This window comes from Hevea brasiliensis, unplaced genomic scaffold, assembly GCF_030052815.1.
Source record: "Hevea brasiliensis isolate MT/VB/25A 57/8 unplaced genomic scaffold, ASM3005281v1 Scaf428, whole genome shotgun sequence".
NCBI classification, from domain to species: domain Eukaryota; kingdom Viridiplantae; phylum Streptophyta; class Magnoliopsida; order Malpighiales; family Euphorbiaceae; genus Hevea; species Hevea brasiliensis.
Window position 1 is genome coordinate 22,102 of NW_026614949.1, and position 16,468 is coordinate 38,569.

General features: G+C 31.3%; 1 protein-coding gene across 2 annotated transcripts; it reads right to left on the bottom strand.

The window, feature by feature from the left end:
* Positions 1-1,119: 1,119 nt before the first annotated feature.
* On the bottom strand, positions 1,120-5,014 carry LOC131177370 (14-3-3-like protein GF14 kappa). 2 transcript variants are annotated; one of them, XM_058142335.1, is made up of 4 exons: positions 4,447-5,014; positions 4,148-4,270; positions 2,090-2,206; positions 1,120-1,585 (listed from the first exon to the last, which is right to left on the bottom strand). In XM_058142335.1, exons 1-4 carry the CDS (start codon positions 4,942-4,944, stop codon positions 1,571-1,573), a joined length of 753 nt encoding a protein of 250 aa, XP_057998318.1. In that variant the 5' UTR covers positions 4,945-5,014; the 3' UTR covers positions 1,120-1,570. The 2 variants fall into 2 exon arrangements, with proteins under 2 accessions (XP_057998318.1, XP_057998317.1); XM_058142334.1 differs by having other exon boundaries at positions 1,120-1,591.
* Positions 5,015-16,468: the final 11,454 nt, after the last annotated feature.

Sequence of the window (16,468 nt, forward strand, 5' to 3'; positions counted from 1 at the left end):
TAAGGGATTAAGGGCGTTTTGGCTGTGAAAACAAATCCTATCTTCATCATTAAATATTGAGGTCACCTACTTTGCCGCGCAAAAGAGCAAAAGGGTTCTCGTGCCTATGACAAGTTAATGGAAGAACACGAGAGGGGAGAAAACATTATTAGGGTTCTAGGATTTTGTTTGGGGACAAAGATATAAAATTATCTTTCTCTTAGTTGCTTAGGATTTTTTTTTGTTTTTGTATTGGGCTTTTTTTCACTGGTTATGGGCTTTAGATCCTTCTTTGTTGTTTAGAAGCCCATCTTTGAAATGGTTTGATTTCCAATGAATGTCCCATCTACCTTTCGGAAGAAAAAAAAAAAAAAAAGTAGAGAATTGGTTAGAATTAAAAAAAAAAAAAAATCCATAGACATGTCTCGCTGTGAAATTGGATTTACATGCTAGTACATGGCACTCACCAGGAAACATGTGAGATCTACTCGGCCATTTTTCAGCAACTCGTAGGAAAAATCCCATGTAAAAAATTCTTATTCAAAATATAAATATGTATAATCTATGTAAAGTGGCAATGTGAATTGATGAATTATTTTCATGTTATTAAGGGTCAACACTAACACAACATGTAAATCGGACAGTGTTAATTAATACAAAACAATCCATTTAACAAGATTTTATATAAATTAATTTATTTAATATGATTTAATTTGATTTATTTAATATGATTTAATACAATTTAATATGATTTATTGGACATATTTTAACACAAAATTTACATATTAATTTTAATTGTTACATAAATTTAATAATATATAAAAAAAATGAAATCTAACATTAAATAAATAAGCAATTATCTAATAATTAACTAATTAATATTTTAACAAAAAAATTAAAAAAAATAAATACTTGTAAAACAATATAATATTTAACTTGTTATACAAATCCATAAATTAAATAAATTTTAATTAAAAAAAAATAAAAAACAACTATAATAAAGCTTTAATATAAGGAATAATTATATTGATATACACTAATTTATCATCTAAAATGTAATTTGTGAGATTACTGATTCAAAAACAAGTTTAGCAAGTTAACAGGTCAAAACATACATGAATTACAAAAAGTGTCAAATCGGATTACTGGGTCAACCCACAACACAACACAATTATTAACTTGTCGTAAACAGATCAGCGCGAGTATGACTTGAACATGAATAAGCCTTACCCTAACTCTCTATAAATTGATCCCGCCACATATCTTGTATTTTCAACTCATGAACAACAATCGAGACAGGTCATAGACGGCTTCCAGTAGAACCAACAATAGAAGAAAGTAGAACCCACTACATAATATATAAGCACAATTTCAAATATTCAACTCAAGGAGCACTGATCAATCACTCACCTGGGAATTGAAATTCATTTCCTAAAGTTGTTTACAACCAAAAGTTGTAGCTACATTACATCTTCGGAAAAAGTCAGGAAGCTAAAACCAGAGCATATTTTACACAGCTTTGTTATACTTAGACCAAAGTTCATGACATTCTAGCCCACCCCCTTGGAAGAGCCAAAACAATCCCATCCAATTATGCCTCATCTATCTGCTCCTGCATAAATCCAACCATACTGCTTTAGTTATTTCCATATTAAAAAGGGATAGAAAAATGCAAAAGAACACAAAACTGACTTAATATCTACAGTGCTCCCCTAAACAGATATAGGTACGCATGAAACAGGCAGGCATGGGCACCATAAGTATGGTCGCTTTTTATAAATTGTAACTGTTCATCAAAATCACATTTACGATAGAAAGATGGGGTCCTTCGTATGTTTGGGTGATGCTACGTTCATTTCTTTTTGTATTTCTTTGTTTCAACAAAGAATCTGATGCTTAGTTTTTTGCTTTACTTTATTATAAACAAAAGTGTTTAAAAAATAAAAACCTATAAATTTAGTTGCACTAACCTGCATATCTAAAGTCCACATTGATTTCTTTTTGTATTTCTTTGTTTCAACAAAGAATCTGATGCTTAGTTTTTTTGCTTGACTTTGCTATAAACAAAAATGTTTACCAAATGAAAACCTATTAATTTAGTTGCACTAACCTGCATATCTGAAGTCCAGAGAGTAAGGTTATCCCTGAGCAGTTGCATGATGAGAGTACTATCCTTGTAGGACTCCTCACCCAATGTGTCCAGCTCCGCAATGGCTTCCTCAAAGGCCTGAAAATTGAAGGTAATCATATATAAGATTTCACATGCACCAAATTGATAGAACAAATAAACAAAACATAAGATCCACAACCAAAACATATATTAGCGCAAAAAAAAGTATGCATTAGTAACAACTGCTTCATGCTAACATGTAAATTAACATCAGTTATTCAGTTAGAATCTAGACAAAAACAAACAAGCTCAAATATAGACATGCTAGCATAGACAGATGTGCATGTTTATTTACAGGTGTCCCTTCTGAGCTCACACATTTTCCATCGATTCTGGTTCTGGATTCTGCTACACATCAGTAACAACCATGTGCTCCTTCTAGCTTCTGTAGATGGCTAGCAGAAGTCTCTCATAGCAACTAAAAGCTAGCTGCTAACAAAATTGAATTTAGAAAATGAAACCATGAAAATACATGCTTTTATATGCTATTAATTTATCCTTGACACACCCTACCAGACACATAGGATAAGGAACTTTAAGGCTAGGTTTTCCACGGACTTGGGCAATTCAAAGAGCAATCTCTCGTTTGAAGACATTCAGTGATCTTGTAGAATTATTTTCTCTAGCCTTAACCCAGTTTCTTGCCAACTTTAGGTCTACAACACTATATCCACATCACTGAACAGAACATCAGAGGGCGAAGCATTTTGATTTCTATTTCCAAAAAATCTATTACGTTCCCTTCCATGTCTTGAAAACTCAAATTCAAGACCATATTAACAGGAAGGTTAAGCATCTAAAACCTATGACCTAAGGAAATTAGATAAGGAGATATCACCAATCAAAATTAGATGAGATATACAAACAATTACCATCCTGTAAACCATACTCTATTTCTTACCTCCATGATCAAATTTATTAACCACTCAGTCAAAAATGGTACAAATATGAGTCTTTCTCGGTTTCTCCAAAATTTTGTACTTTTGTGGATTGAACAAGTTCTTTGGTCCTATGAACGTGAATTAATTCAAATCAAGAACTACAGCCCCATTCCAATGACTTCTATATTTGCATTGCTGCACCAAATTTAACTAACTGAACTTTCTCATCTGATATACCCTGTCCACAGTGCATCCCACAGCACATAGCAAAAATAGGATGGACCATATGCAAAAACTATTTTGGTTCACAAATTTTAACAAAATGAAACAGAAACTTGCCATGAAAAGACAAAATAATAAAAAATGTTGATGCAGATTTGCTAAATATAATGCACAAACAAGTAATAGGACAAGACTATGATTATATTGATATATTGTATTCCATTTAATATACTATTTACATTGAGCAATAAAGGAAAGGTGATTCTACTAGGGGTGAGCATTCGGTTCAAACCAAACAAAACCAAATTAAATCATGAAAACTGAATTATAAATTTTAGAAATCAAACCGAATCGAAATTGATAAAATCGAATCAAACCAAATCGCTCTATTTTGATTCGATTTGATTCAAACCAATCGATTTTGATTTTTGATTATTTTTTAACTTAGACTTGATTTTCAAGTTATTTGTTGATTTGAACCTAATATCTATTAATCAATGAAATTAAATAATTTATATATATATATAATTACATATAATTCATAAATTTGCATAAAAATAAATCAAATAAAAAATCAATAAAATTATTCAGTTCGATTCGGTTTAACCAATTTTTTTCTCATTAAAACCAAACTGAAATAACCAAAATTTTTATAATACAAAACCCAACCGAACCGAATTATTTTAAAACCGAACCGAATTATTTTAAAACCGAAATGAATCACTAAATTAAGGTGTTTCCCTTTGATTTATTCAATTTGAACTGAATAATGCTCAAACCTAAAGTTATGGAACCTAACTAACCAGCTATTATCCACCTAAAGTTATGCTTTAACATCAGAGGAAACAAGAAATATTATTTGCTAAATTCTAGCAGTAATAGGGATGGAGAGAACCTGTTTCGCCATGCTACAAGCTTTCTCCGATGAATTGAGAATCTCATAGTAAAACACTGAGAAGTTGAGTGCCAACCCCAACCTTATAGGGTGCGTTGGTGCAAGATCAGCAAGAGCTATATCCTTCAGACCCAAAAAGAACGGAAGCAAACAAGTGAGAGAAGCTATTGATAAAACCCAAATTTGACTACTCGAAGCCATATGAGATCCAAATAAACGCAAATTAATAAAATATCGCCATTCGAAACTTCAAATGAAACAATTCCTCAAATCACAGAAATCCACAGCATAATCAATACCTGAGCAGCCTTGTAAGCAAGCATAGTATCCTCAGCAGCAGCTTTCCTCTCATCCCCAACTTTAAACTCCGCCAAGTACCTATGATAATCTCCTTTCATCTTATAATAAAACACCTTCGATTCAACGGCTACCGCCGATGGAATCAAATTGGATTCCAGAATCCTCAAAATCCCAGAACAAACAGCCGATAACTCAGTCTCAACTTTCGATCTGTAGGCCTCCACGAGTGCCACGTGCTCCTCGTTCTTGCGGCTTTCCTCCTTCTGCTCGATCGAGGACACGATCCTCCAAGCGGCACGAAGGGAGCCGATGACGTTCTTGTAGGCCACGGAGAGCAGGTTCCTTTCCTCCACGGTAAGCTCGGAGCCAGGAGTTGAAGACGTGACAAGCTTCTCCATGAACTGCACCATCTCCTCGTAGCGCTCAGCTTGCTCAGCGAGCTTCGCCATGTACACGCACTGCTCTCTGGTCAGGTTTTCCGGCATCACAATCGCCATTGAAGAATTAGAGAGAAAAGTGTGCTTGTTTTTGAATTTTCAGAATTTCAAAGGAGCAGAAGGGACATGGTTGGCTTAATGGAGAGAATAAGAGAGAGTAGAGTAGTTGCTTGCAAGCTGTAACAGCCAAGTACTCGCTCACACTAGGGGAAGCATGCCACTAACGGTGTCGTTTTACCTAAGTGAATGCGAGAGTGTTTATGTAACGAGATTGAGCGCGTGAGAGAGAGGAAGTGGAGTGTGATTAGTTGAGAGCTGAGTGAGATAGATTACAGTAAGATTCATTCCATCTCCTGTCACTGACACGACCGCTGACACCGGTCCGGGCAGCTTCAGAGTCAAATTTCGGCAAATTGGAAGTTTCTTAAAGCCCATAAGGAAATATGCCGAATTTTTTAATTAGATTTGATAAATAAATATTTCTGATTTTTTTTTTTGAAATTTGACTATATATTAATAATAATAAAAAGTTTTTAAATTTTGTTTTACTGTAGTAGCATATTTTACCATTAATATTTTGATTCTCTTTATATAAAAAATTTGTTTGTAAAATGTAATTATAAAAAGATTTTAAATTAAATTATGTTATTTATTTCTTACATTATTATACCTAAAAAATTTTTTAAAAAATAAAAGAAATAAAAAAACATACACCAAAAAAATTTTTAGTTAAATAATGTTATTTATTTTTTTATATTATTATTAATATCGTTAATATAAAATTTTATGCAATTTTTTTAAATACTATAATTTTAATATTTCATTATCTTTTTATCTTCTTAATATAAATATATCGTTTTCTTTCACTTTAAGAAAAAAAAAATAGATAAATAAAAATAATACAAATTTGTTATTAAAAAAAAAACTCTATCAAATTTGTTGGTCTTGTGGTTTTTTTTCTATATTAGCTTAATTGTAATTTTTTAAAATTAATTTTTTTTATATCATAGATAAAGATATAAAAAAAAATCACTTATTTTCAAATTATAAATTTCGAATTACTTGCCCAATTAAAATAGGAAGTATTAGCTTCAATGTTTAAATAAAATCATAGCAGAAAATTTCTATTATAAATATAAATTATTAAAATTTAAGTGTGTTAAATTTTGAGAGAAAACTATATAAATAACGTATTAATTCATTTTAATTTAAACTTATATAAGCCATTGATCTACTTTACATTACAAAATAACTGATTAATTTAATATTACAATTCAATTATTTATAAATTATCTTTTTTTATATATTTTTTAATGAGAGATTCCCAATACTTTTCCTTCAATATAACCACATAGTTATTACTTCACAATTATTTAGTATTTTAATTTAATACCCATTCAATTATATTGTAATAATCTGAATTTTCAAATATAAATTTTATAGTATTTAAATATTATTTTGTTATTGTAATATATTTTATGAGATTATTATGAAGTTTTAGATTTAATCTTTTGAATTATTGAATTTAGACTATAGTAATATGTTTTGACATTTTTAAATTTAGTATCATTACTATTATTATTATTAATAATATTATTATGTTTAATTAGTTTATTAAGAAAGGGTTTACTTTAAATATTGACAATAATTAAATATTATTTTAAATTAAAATTTAATAAAGATATCTTAATAAAATATTATATATTTAAAAGTTAAAATTATTATATTATATTATATATATATATATATATATATAAAAAGTTGATTGAAGTGACATTTCTGGACAGCATATTTTAGTGCAACAATTAAAAAAAAAATTCAAAACGGTAGGACCCATCTTCTTCCTCTCTCTATCTCACTTCTCCCTCTCTCTCTCTCTCTCTCTCTTTCTTTTTGCTTTAGCCAACCACTGTCACCGTGGGCGAGCCACCCAGACCAAATCCACAGTGACCTATGATCTTCCAAAAGCGGTGGCCAAGACCACTAGAAGCGGCAGCAAAAAGGGATGAGAGAGAAAGACACGCACGTAGGTAGAAACTTTTCGATGCAATTTCAGCTTCATTTAACGCCAGATCAAGGTAATTCAGGTGGCTTTAGAAAAGTTTATTCCAAGAGTTTTCTTTTGATATCAATTTTATAACATTTAATGGTGGGATGAGTGAGATATAGAGGAGAAAAATTTTAGGTTTTTCAAGTTTTCCTAACAGATGTAGGATGATCCAATTGTTGGATCGATGATCCGAGGCCACTGATGGACTCAGTGCATCGAGACCTTCGAGATGGGATCAATTCCGCTCTGATCGGACACCGTTTGAAAAAGGCGATCATCGAACGGTCCAGATTGCTTGACGAGATTTTCGACTTTTTGATATCCAAAAATTAATATAATTATATGATAATTATTAATAATTTTTGGGCTTCATTTAGGTGTGATCAAATTGATGATAGTTCACCAGGGCCCAAAACTGAGTTTTCAGCCAGATCCGATTGGTCGGCGACCGGTCCCCGAACATAGTCAGTACTACAGTCAATTCCAGCATTTTTATGAAGGAGTGGAAGCGTGAATAAAGGGCATTAGAACCTTGAATTTCAAAAATTATTTCTAAGGTTACATGCACCATACCAAGTGTCTTATAATCCTAATCAATTTTCAATGTCCAATTGCATACCAAAACACATTTTATCATGCATTAAAATTTCATTTGCCATTAAAGATTATAAATTAACATTTAATTCAATTAAACCCTAAATAAAAGAGGTATTTTTAGGTATTAACCTCTTAATGCATAATTGAAGCCTCTTAGGATGTTCTTAGGACCCCAAATGTTGTCTCTCTAGTTTGTCCACCATAAGCACATACCAAAGATGCAAAGATAGCCCCTAGATTGGCTTCTCAAGCCTTGTCAACCAATTTTGAGATAGGGTTTATGCTTTGTGAAGGTTGTATGAATGTATTGGGTGTTAGAAATACTTTCTAATAATTTTAATTCAAGAGGAAATCATAGTTTTCCTTTGAATCAATTGAGAAATTGAAGAGGAGAGAGAGAGAGACAAAGTTGCCGTCCAACTTGAGAGAAAAGAGAGAGGAGTGTGTTTTTTCTTTATAACTTTTCTTTATATAATTAGGTCAAACCCTAACTTACTCTCTTGCCACATGTCATCACAAGATCTCATCTTGTTATTATTTGATTTAATCCTATGAAGCCAAGTGTCAAGCTCCATTTAAATCATGAGATGTGGTCGTCCATCATAGGAAGACAAGTGGTAATATCATATGGTACCATGTGTCACCATCTCATGGTGTCATATGTCACCATCTGAAAAGACTAATTTGCTATTACTTTTTAATTTGAGTTCTCAACCCAAAATTATAATTTCTCCTCTTTAAATCAATTTATATCAAATATAAATTAATTAATTAATTAATCTTTATTAATTAATTTCTCATAATTAAATTCATATTTAATCAAATTAAATATAAATTTAATTTATAATATACATCCAATAACCTAGATTTAGTTTCAAGTTATGCTAGGGACTTTGCAATCTTATTGCAAACTAAACCTCTTTAATTAATTAATTAAAACTCTTTAATTAATCAATTAAATCATATTTTAAATGGTGATTAGCTTGTTTAGATGTATGACTTACTAGGCTCATTACTTATTGGCAATGAGAAATGATATTAACTCTTAATATCATTAGAACTCTTTCTTACCATAAATAATTTATCTAAATCATTTTAGACATCTCATAGACTATGGTTGACACCTAGCATAGTATGTCATGGCCACCCAATCAGTAATAAGGAATACCTTAAATGAACCTTTAATCATATGTTACCATGCATTAGAATCTCTCCATTACAAAATCTCAATTCGAGCTGGAGTCATGGTTACTGCCAAACCCTATTTGCTATGAATATTATATTCTCTTTTAATTCCAGTTATTGATTAATTAGATTTTATTGTCAGAAACTCTTTTCTGAACAAATCTGTCTGTTCTAGCCAGAACTTGAAATATCAAGAATAATTAAATTAACATAGGATTTTATCCCTATTTACTTAGGGTAACGGATTTCATCTTGATTAATACCTATCTCCATATATAATTAGTAGGAGCCAACACATGCCTGTATACCTATACACAGTACAAGTATGTAATAACCCGAATTTTTAAAAAATATAAATTTTATATTTTTATATGGTATTTAAATATTATCCTAACATTATTTTGTTATTTTAATAAATAATATAAGATTATTATGAAGTTAGATTTAATCTTTTGGATTATTGAATTTAAATTATAGTTTTATATTTTGATATTTTTAAATTTGGTATAATGACTACTATTATTATTATTAATGCTATTATGTTTAATTAAATTATTAAGTAAAAGTTATTCTAAATATTATTAATAATAGTTAAATATTATTTTAAATTGGGGTTTAATAAAGTTTTTTTTAATAAATTATTATGTATTTTAAAAGTTAAGAATTATATATATATACACACACACACACACACACACAAAGAGAGAGATGAAAAGTGATGGAAGTGTGTGGGCAGTGAAAAAAAAAAAATAAATAAATCCTAAAAGTTGGCCGACACACTCCCCCTTCTCCCTTCTCTCTCCCCGCTTTCTCTCTCTCACCATCTCTCTCTGGTCTTCTCTCCGACAGTTAGTAGCAGCCACAATGAGACTCCCGAGGTTCTCCCCCAACTGTGTCGGCCTCACCAAAGAATGGCACCCAAAGAAGAAGCAACAGAGAGAGAGGGAGAGAAGGAAGAGAGAGAAAGAGGAGAGAGAAAATGTTAGCAGCCACTTTTTCGCCATTTTTTCGGAGATCCGACGTTCGGATCGAAAATTCAAAACCACTGATGGACTCAGGACAGCGAAATCTTTGAGATACGACCAGTCCCGCTCTAATCGAACATCGTTTGAAAAAGACGATAATCGAATGGTCCAGATCGTTTGGTGAGATTTTCGAACTTTTTCGATTCTCAAAATTTAAAAATAAATTTATGATAATTATTAACAAAATTTGGACTTAATTTAGGTGCAATCGGATAGAGGATAGCTCACCAGCATCGAGACCGCATTTTTAATCAGATCCGGCTGCCCGACGGTCCGTCTCAGAACGTGATCGATATTATAGTCATTCCTAACATTTTCAGACGTTTTGGACGCGTTTTAGGTGTTATAATTGGCATAGGTAAACCCAAACTGCAAGTTGCTCATTTTCGGCTAATACTGATTTAGAATAAAAATTCATAAAATATTCATGGGTGATTATAAAATTATAATTCTTTTTGCAATAGTTTTATAACCCTATTAAGGACCGCGAGGAAAAATTTTAGAATTTTTAAAGCTTGTTTGAGTAGATTTTTATAAAATGTCAATTATAGAAATTAAAACGTAATTTTTCAAGTTTATGACTATTGTCTGATTTGGAGGGCCCAGGAAGAGCCATATGATATTGATGAGATGTGATTGTGGAAAGTGAGATTTAGAAGTATTATTTGAATCTTTTTGCAGGTTGGGTAAGTCCTAGGTATAGGGAAAACTCTATCAAATTTTTGGCATAAATTAGAATGTGTTGCCTCTTTAAATTTATTTTTATTTGAATTAGTACTAATAAATTCATAATAAAATTATATAGGTGATCAGGGTCAACCATCTTCCTACACTCAACCTCTACAGTAATCTCTAGTATACTGTGAGTAAAATATTAATTTTAATTATAATTTCAATATTATTATATGTTCAAGCATGCCCATGCACTACTTATAAATATGTATCTATGTAGTTAAATACTAGACACGTTTTATATTGTATTCTTAATTGATGAAGTGCCATGGATGTTATTTATGGTAATTTGGAACAGTGTGCATGCGTTGGCGTGTGTATGGTATTGGATATGGATAGGACGGATAGACGCGGCTTGAGAAACACTCGCTAAGACCCAATCCTCTTATGGATAAGTCGTAGGCACGCTCGAAGACACTACACGCCCCCGCATTTGATTCATTAAGTGAAAGTCCCGCTTTAGAGACACTCACGCAGAGGTTGGATTAAGAGAGCTGTATAAGGGATCAACTCAGATATAAATAGTTTGAATATTATTGGGTGTGTGTGTACTCCAAATTATCTGTATGCTGTTATGATGTGACTTATATAGATATTTATGATGGTGTTGCATTTCACTGTTAGGACGCATAAGTTTTAGATAGCTATAGAAAATATATTTTAAATTGGTATTTTATTCTCTGATTCGAACACTCACTCCTGTTTACCCTATTTTTTCCCATGCTACGAGGAGATCTTTTCTAATAACTGCTTTTCTTGCAGGTTATCGATAATTACTTAATAGTATTATTATTCTGTAAATTTGTAATTTAGAACTTCGCATATACTAGCAGTAGCATTGATCTTATCAGGGACTATGAATTTAAATTTTTGTATTAATAAATGAAATTTTTTTATGATTTTTAAATAGTTTGTGAATGATGTAATATGTCACACTCTACTCCTCGTAAGATGTAACATGCTCCCATAGTACACATAATAAATTACCGTATTTACTACCAATAACCTATTAAATATACTATAAGAGATTTTGAAAAATTTTCGTTCATTTTTAAATTGGTGGGTAAAATTTTCTCATATATTAAAAATCTTTATTTAAAGTCCAAACATAAATCAAATTTTTAGATATTTAAAATCTCCACAATTTTTATAAAAATTTCGACAGAGTGCCGTCTGTATTTTAAAAAAACAGTTCTTCAAAACCTGAAAATAAAGACAATTCCAATATTTTTCTCAACAACTTCTTCAAATTTCACAATCAATCTCAACCAATTTCTCCAATTTCAAAATTCAAACAATTCTCATTTCACAAATTAACACAAGCAATTCAATACAGCTTAAATTAAATCAAACATTGAAATATCTCATTAAGATAACAAAATGAATATTTACATTCATGGGAGTTTTAAAAATTTAGTAGTGCAAACTTTATAAATACTTAAAATCTCAATATAATATTACAATAATTTATATTTGATTACAATCTAAATATATATATTATAAAAGAATCTGCATAACTGCCAAAGGAAATTTCATACATATAATTACAGTAATTACATCAAAAGTTAATGTATAAGGGTATACCTATGATATACCAAGATAGTCTCACTATGTCTTTTAGAAATCTTGCTCACCGCTTTATTATTCCTTTCACTGCGATAAAGATACAAAACTATCACGAGTGGTGAACTCAAGCAGTACAAACTAATAAATTAAGACTTAATCCAAATTATTCATAAAAATTCATAATGAATAAAAATTTAAAATTTCTAAATTCTTCAAAATCCATGACATTCAAAAATCAATATTTTCATTCATGCAAATTATTCATTTGAATAATATTTTGATCAAATAGTAACTATTTATTTACATTTCTTTTAAATTCCGAAATAATATAAAAATATTTTGAATCACTAAAAATTATTTATTTCAATCATAATTTATCAAATTATGCATAATTTAAAGGGCATTGCCAACAATTCACACAGTTGATCCCATGACCCATAATTCAAATAGATGCCATGTTGTACACCACGACATTTCACATTCTCCCAATAACCGAGGCTAAAAGGGAGAAACTAAGACTAGCTAGCATATATGAGTACTCATTCATATTCTTCCCAACTGCAAGCCAAAGAGGAAGTAACTCGCCCATCTAGTAGTGGAGATATCTCACTAGACAAGCTAATGAGAATTCACAACAAATTTTACCATGTCAACTGTGGTTTCAAATCATATTCAAAACAATTTCTATTTACAAAGTATTTACAAATCATCAACATATTTAATCATCATAAACTTATGCTCAAGGTTGGCAACACATCAAACTTAAAATTTACGATTCTCAAAACCATGCAATAAATCCTTAAATGCATAAGAAAATTTGCATTTAATTTATACAATTTTATTCAACAAATTAAAATCCTCAACACAACAAAATTATAAATCATAAAATAAACTTGTTCAAATCAATTTAGAAGTAAAAAGTAACAAAATAGTTAGTTGTGCACAAATCTTATACGAGTCGCCTCTTGGCCTCGACTCGATTCCTGCTTTTTCTAGGTGTTTTTTCAATCAAACACACAGCCACAAAGAGTTTCAGTATCATAACTCATCATAAATTCAAAATAAATTCAAATTCACTTATACCTAGCTTATATATGCTAAACTTGACGTTCTTCAAAATTTGTGTTTTGGTTACTATTCACTGCACTATTCAAGTCAATTTCTTGACTTTCTAAGGCTTAATAGATATGAGAATCCCAACTTCACCCACATACCACATTTTGGTCACTAAATTTGTTAGTTTTGATGGTTTACTCAAATTCTAAGTCTTTTAGGCAAATTTGATAAATTTTCAGTTTTGGTGTCTAAGGTTGCACTGTTCCATTGGTCATTTTACTGTTGGAATTTGGCAAAACTTTCTTCATAGAAAATGTTCCCTATTGTCTTAAGTTTATTCTCTTTTTAAATCACTCCAATTGGAGTTTTGTAGCTCAAGTTATAGCCATTTGAACCATGGCTGCCGGATTAGACCTAACCCAGATTTTCTGGGCAAATTTTGGTTCTGGCAGTTTTAAGTCACCAACTTTGGGTGGCCAAATGATTGGTTAATGGCATAATTTGGATTTGTGTTCTTCATGAAAGTTTTAGGTCTATACCTCAACTATGCACTGGTAAAATGAACAAACACTGTTCATTTGGTCAGTTTGTACAGGGTAGACTGAGATTTTTCAGATTTGGTTATTTTATTCACTAGGTTTTGGTCACTTTTTGGGCATGCTTCCTAAATGAAAATTGTGTCATTTAGTGTCTATTTTCATTCTTAATTGGTCTCATACCAATTGGACTTGTAAATTTTTATTTTTGGTCCCTCACAGGGACCTTGGTCATGCTGCTAGCAGCATGACCACACTCAATCCGAATTTGATCTCAACTCCAATACTTCCAACACACTTCATTTGGTTACCATTGACCATTTCTCACTTCAAATTAAGTCAAAGACATCATTTATCAATTTTTCACATTTTTGTCTCTAAATCCTAAGTGTCCAAACCCTAGTTTACCAATTCTTTGTATTTGATTGATTCAATGCCTATATACATGTTTCTTCATCTCAAATAAGATCACATACACTTTTAAATCTATCAAACTCATGCATACACATATCAAAACCCTAGTTGGCCAAAATTCAACTTTGTCCCCTAACACTTGTCTTCATTTCATTTTAAGCTTATTTCCAAGTTCATTCAATCATAAACACATGTATTAAACTCAAAATTCCAAAGTAAATAGCTTACCTCAACTTTGATAGTCAATCTTCAATTTTTCTCCTCTTTTCTTCTTTCTTGCTTGCTAAATCTCTTTCTCAAAGGAAGAAAATAAGGTTTTATGAAGTGATTGGGGAAGAAATTAGGGTTTAATGGGGGATTTAAAGCTTGGAGCAAGCTTTCATGGAGGTGTGGTAATGGTGGTGTTAAGGGAGAGGTGGGGCGGCAATTTAGGGAAGAAGACCAAATGAATTTTTTTCTTTTCTTTATGTATTTTGTCTTATGGAAGACTAAAAGTCAATTTAATTAATTATAAGATTTATGGCATCATGCATGATGTCACCTCTCTTCACTTTTTCTTTTTTTTTTTTTTCTATTAGTTCTTTAATTTAATTTTCAACTCTGAAATTTTCTTTTCTCCGATTTTATTTGACAGTTAGGTCAGGAGTCAGCTCTCGGAGTCAATTGACCAAAATTGCCCTCGCGGCTCATCCCGCTTGTAAATAATTCAATATTTCTTTCGCCTCGACCTAATTATTTGACCGCTTAACGCTTCTTTTTCGTGATTTTCTTTTTCCACCGTGTTCGTAATGGTCCTAAGGACTGCAGCCACATTTTACAATCAAATTTGAGTTTAAAATGACTTCAGCTGCTCCTAGAAGGTCACCCATCGTGACTCTCACTGCTTAACTTCTTATATTCTGTTTTTCTTATTTATACTTAACTAATTGACAATTACTAATTATTTGTGTTTATAGCTTATTTAGTTGTCTTAAGTGTGGTTCTAATCCCCTTAATTGTCCGGACCAACACCGGTCACCAGAACAGTAACATATACAAGGCTATGCAAATAGGGGTGTTACAATTCTCTCCCCCTTAAAATAATTTCGTCCTCAAAATTTTACCTAGTATCAGTCTCTGAATAGTTGTGGGTGCTGTCTCCTCATGTCCTATTCATGCTCCTAAGTAGCTTCCTGGCCTGAATGATGGTTCCTTAGCACTTTAGCCAATACTATTTACTCATCGACTGCTCACCTCGTATGCCAAGTTTTTTTTGAGCTTCTGTCATAAGTTAGATTCAAATTCATTTCAATTTTAGAGGTAAGCAAATATGTGTGCTAGTGGATCCACTCTTTCTGGGATATCATTACGCGTCTTAAGTAAGTTGTTTACCTTGGTGCCAATTCCTCATCTAGGGTTTTTCTCATTTCTTAATGTTTTATTTGTTTTCTTCTTTCATTCCACAACTTAACTTTAATTTTTTTTTTCTTAATCTAATCTTCTTCCTTAACTTGACTATCGAGTCGTAATTTAGCACCACTTATCGTCCCTAATAAATCCACTATGCTTCAATATTACTTTGATTTGGTCCTCTGACCATTCTAGTCAACACTTTAACTAATATTCATAACGTTTCTTTATTACATTTGCACTAACTATTCTAATTTTTACTTCTATATTTTCTTTTATCTACCGATATTCTATAACTTATTTTCATTGGTTTGCGTATCATTACCCCTTTTTTTCTTCAATCATAAACAATTCTTTAACCTTAAGAAGGGAGTCTACTGGACTCTCCTTTTTCCCATGCTATTCAAAAGTTTCTCTTGAATTCTAATCTAATCCTTATGATCCGCCAATAAAATTGTGCTCTTCCTAAAGAATACATGAGCAACTAGTTCCTATCGGATTACTGTTATCAGTAGAACATCATTTCTTAACTGTTTGATAAGTTATAATTGTCATCCATAGCATCCTGTCTCTTCCAGTGGAACAAAATTATATTTTGTGTCTTATCTACACAAATAGAATACTGTTCCTTACTAAACTTTGAGCAAAAGATCCATTGCAACATCATAACAACTACAACCCCATATCGGAGACTGGATGACTTAGCCCTATAGGTGTTATTTTTAAATTTTTACCATGCTAAAATCTCTAGTCTCATAATAATTCTTGATGTAATGTAATTCATGCTAGGATAACGGAGTCTTTAACTCTCACTACCTTGCAACCATGATCTTTTGATATTCTAATTATAGAGTTTTAAATCCCAAATTAGGATTTTCAAACTCAATTCTAGTAATAAAACTCTATTCTGGTATATTTGTACCAGAGTGAAAGTCATTTGTAACTATGCTTATCCTTATGTACTATTGGGTAGTACGTAGCTCTACACAATAAATCCCAAGTCAGTATTGTAATCTGCAGCTTACAGCACAAAC

Excerpts from the sequence above, each read along its gene's own strand:
- LOC131177370 (XM_058142334.1), bottom strand. The coding sequence starts at position 4,944 with ATGGCGATTGTGATGCCGGAAAACCTGACCAGAGAGCAGTGCGTGTAC. Across the intron at positions 2,207-4,147 it reads CTTGTAGCATGGCGAAACAG|GCCTTTGAGGAAGCCATTGC; the intron begins GTTCTCTCCATC and ends TTCAATTTTCAG. Across the intron at positions 1,592-2,089 it reads TCTGGACTTCAGATATGCAG|GAGCAGATAGATGAGGCATA; the intron begins GTTAGTGCAACT and ends GGATTTATGCAG.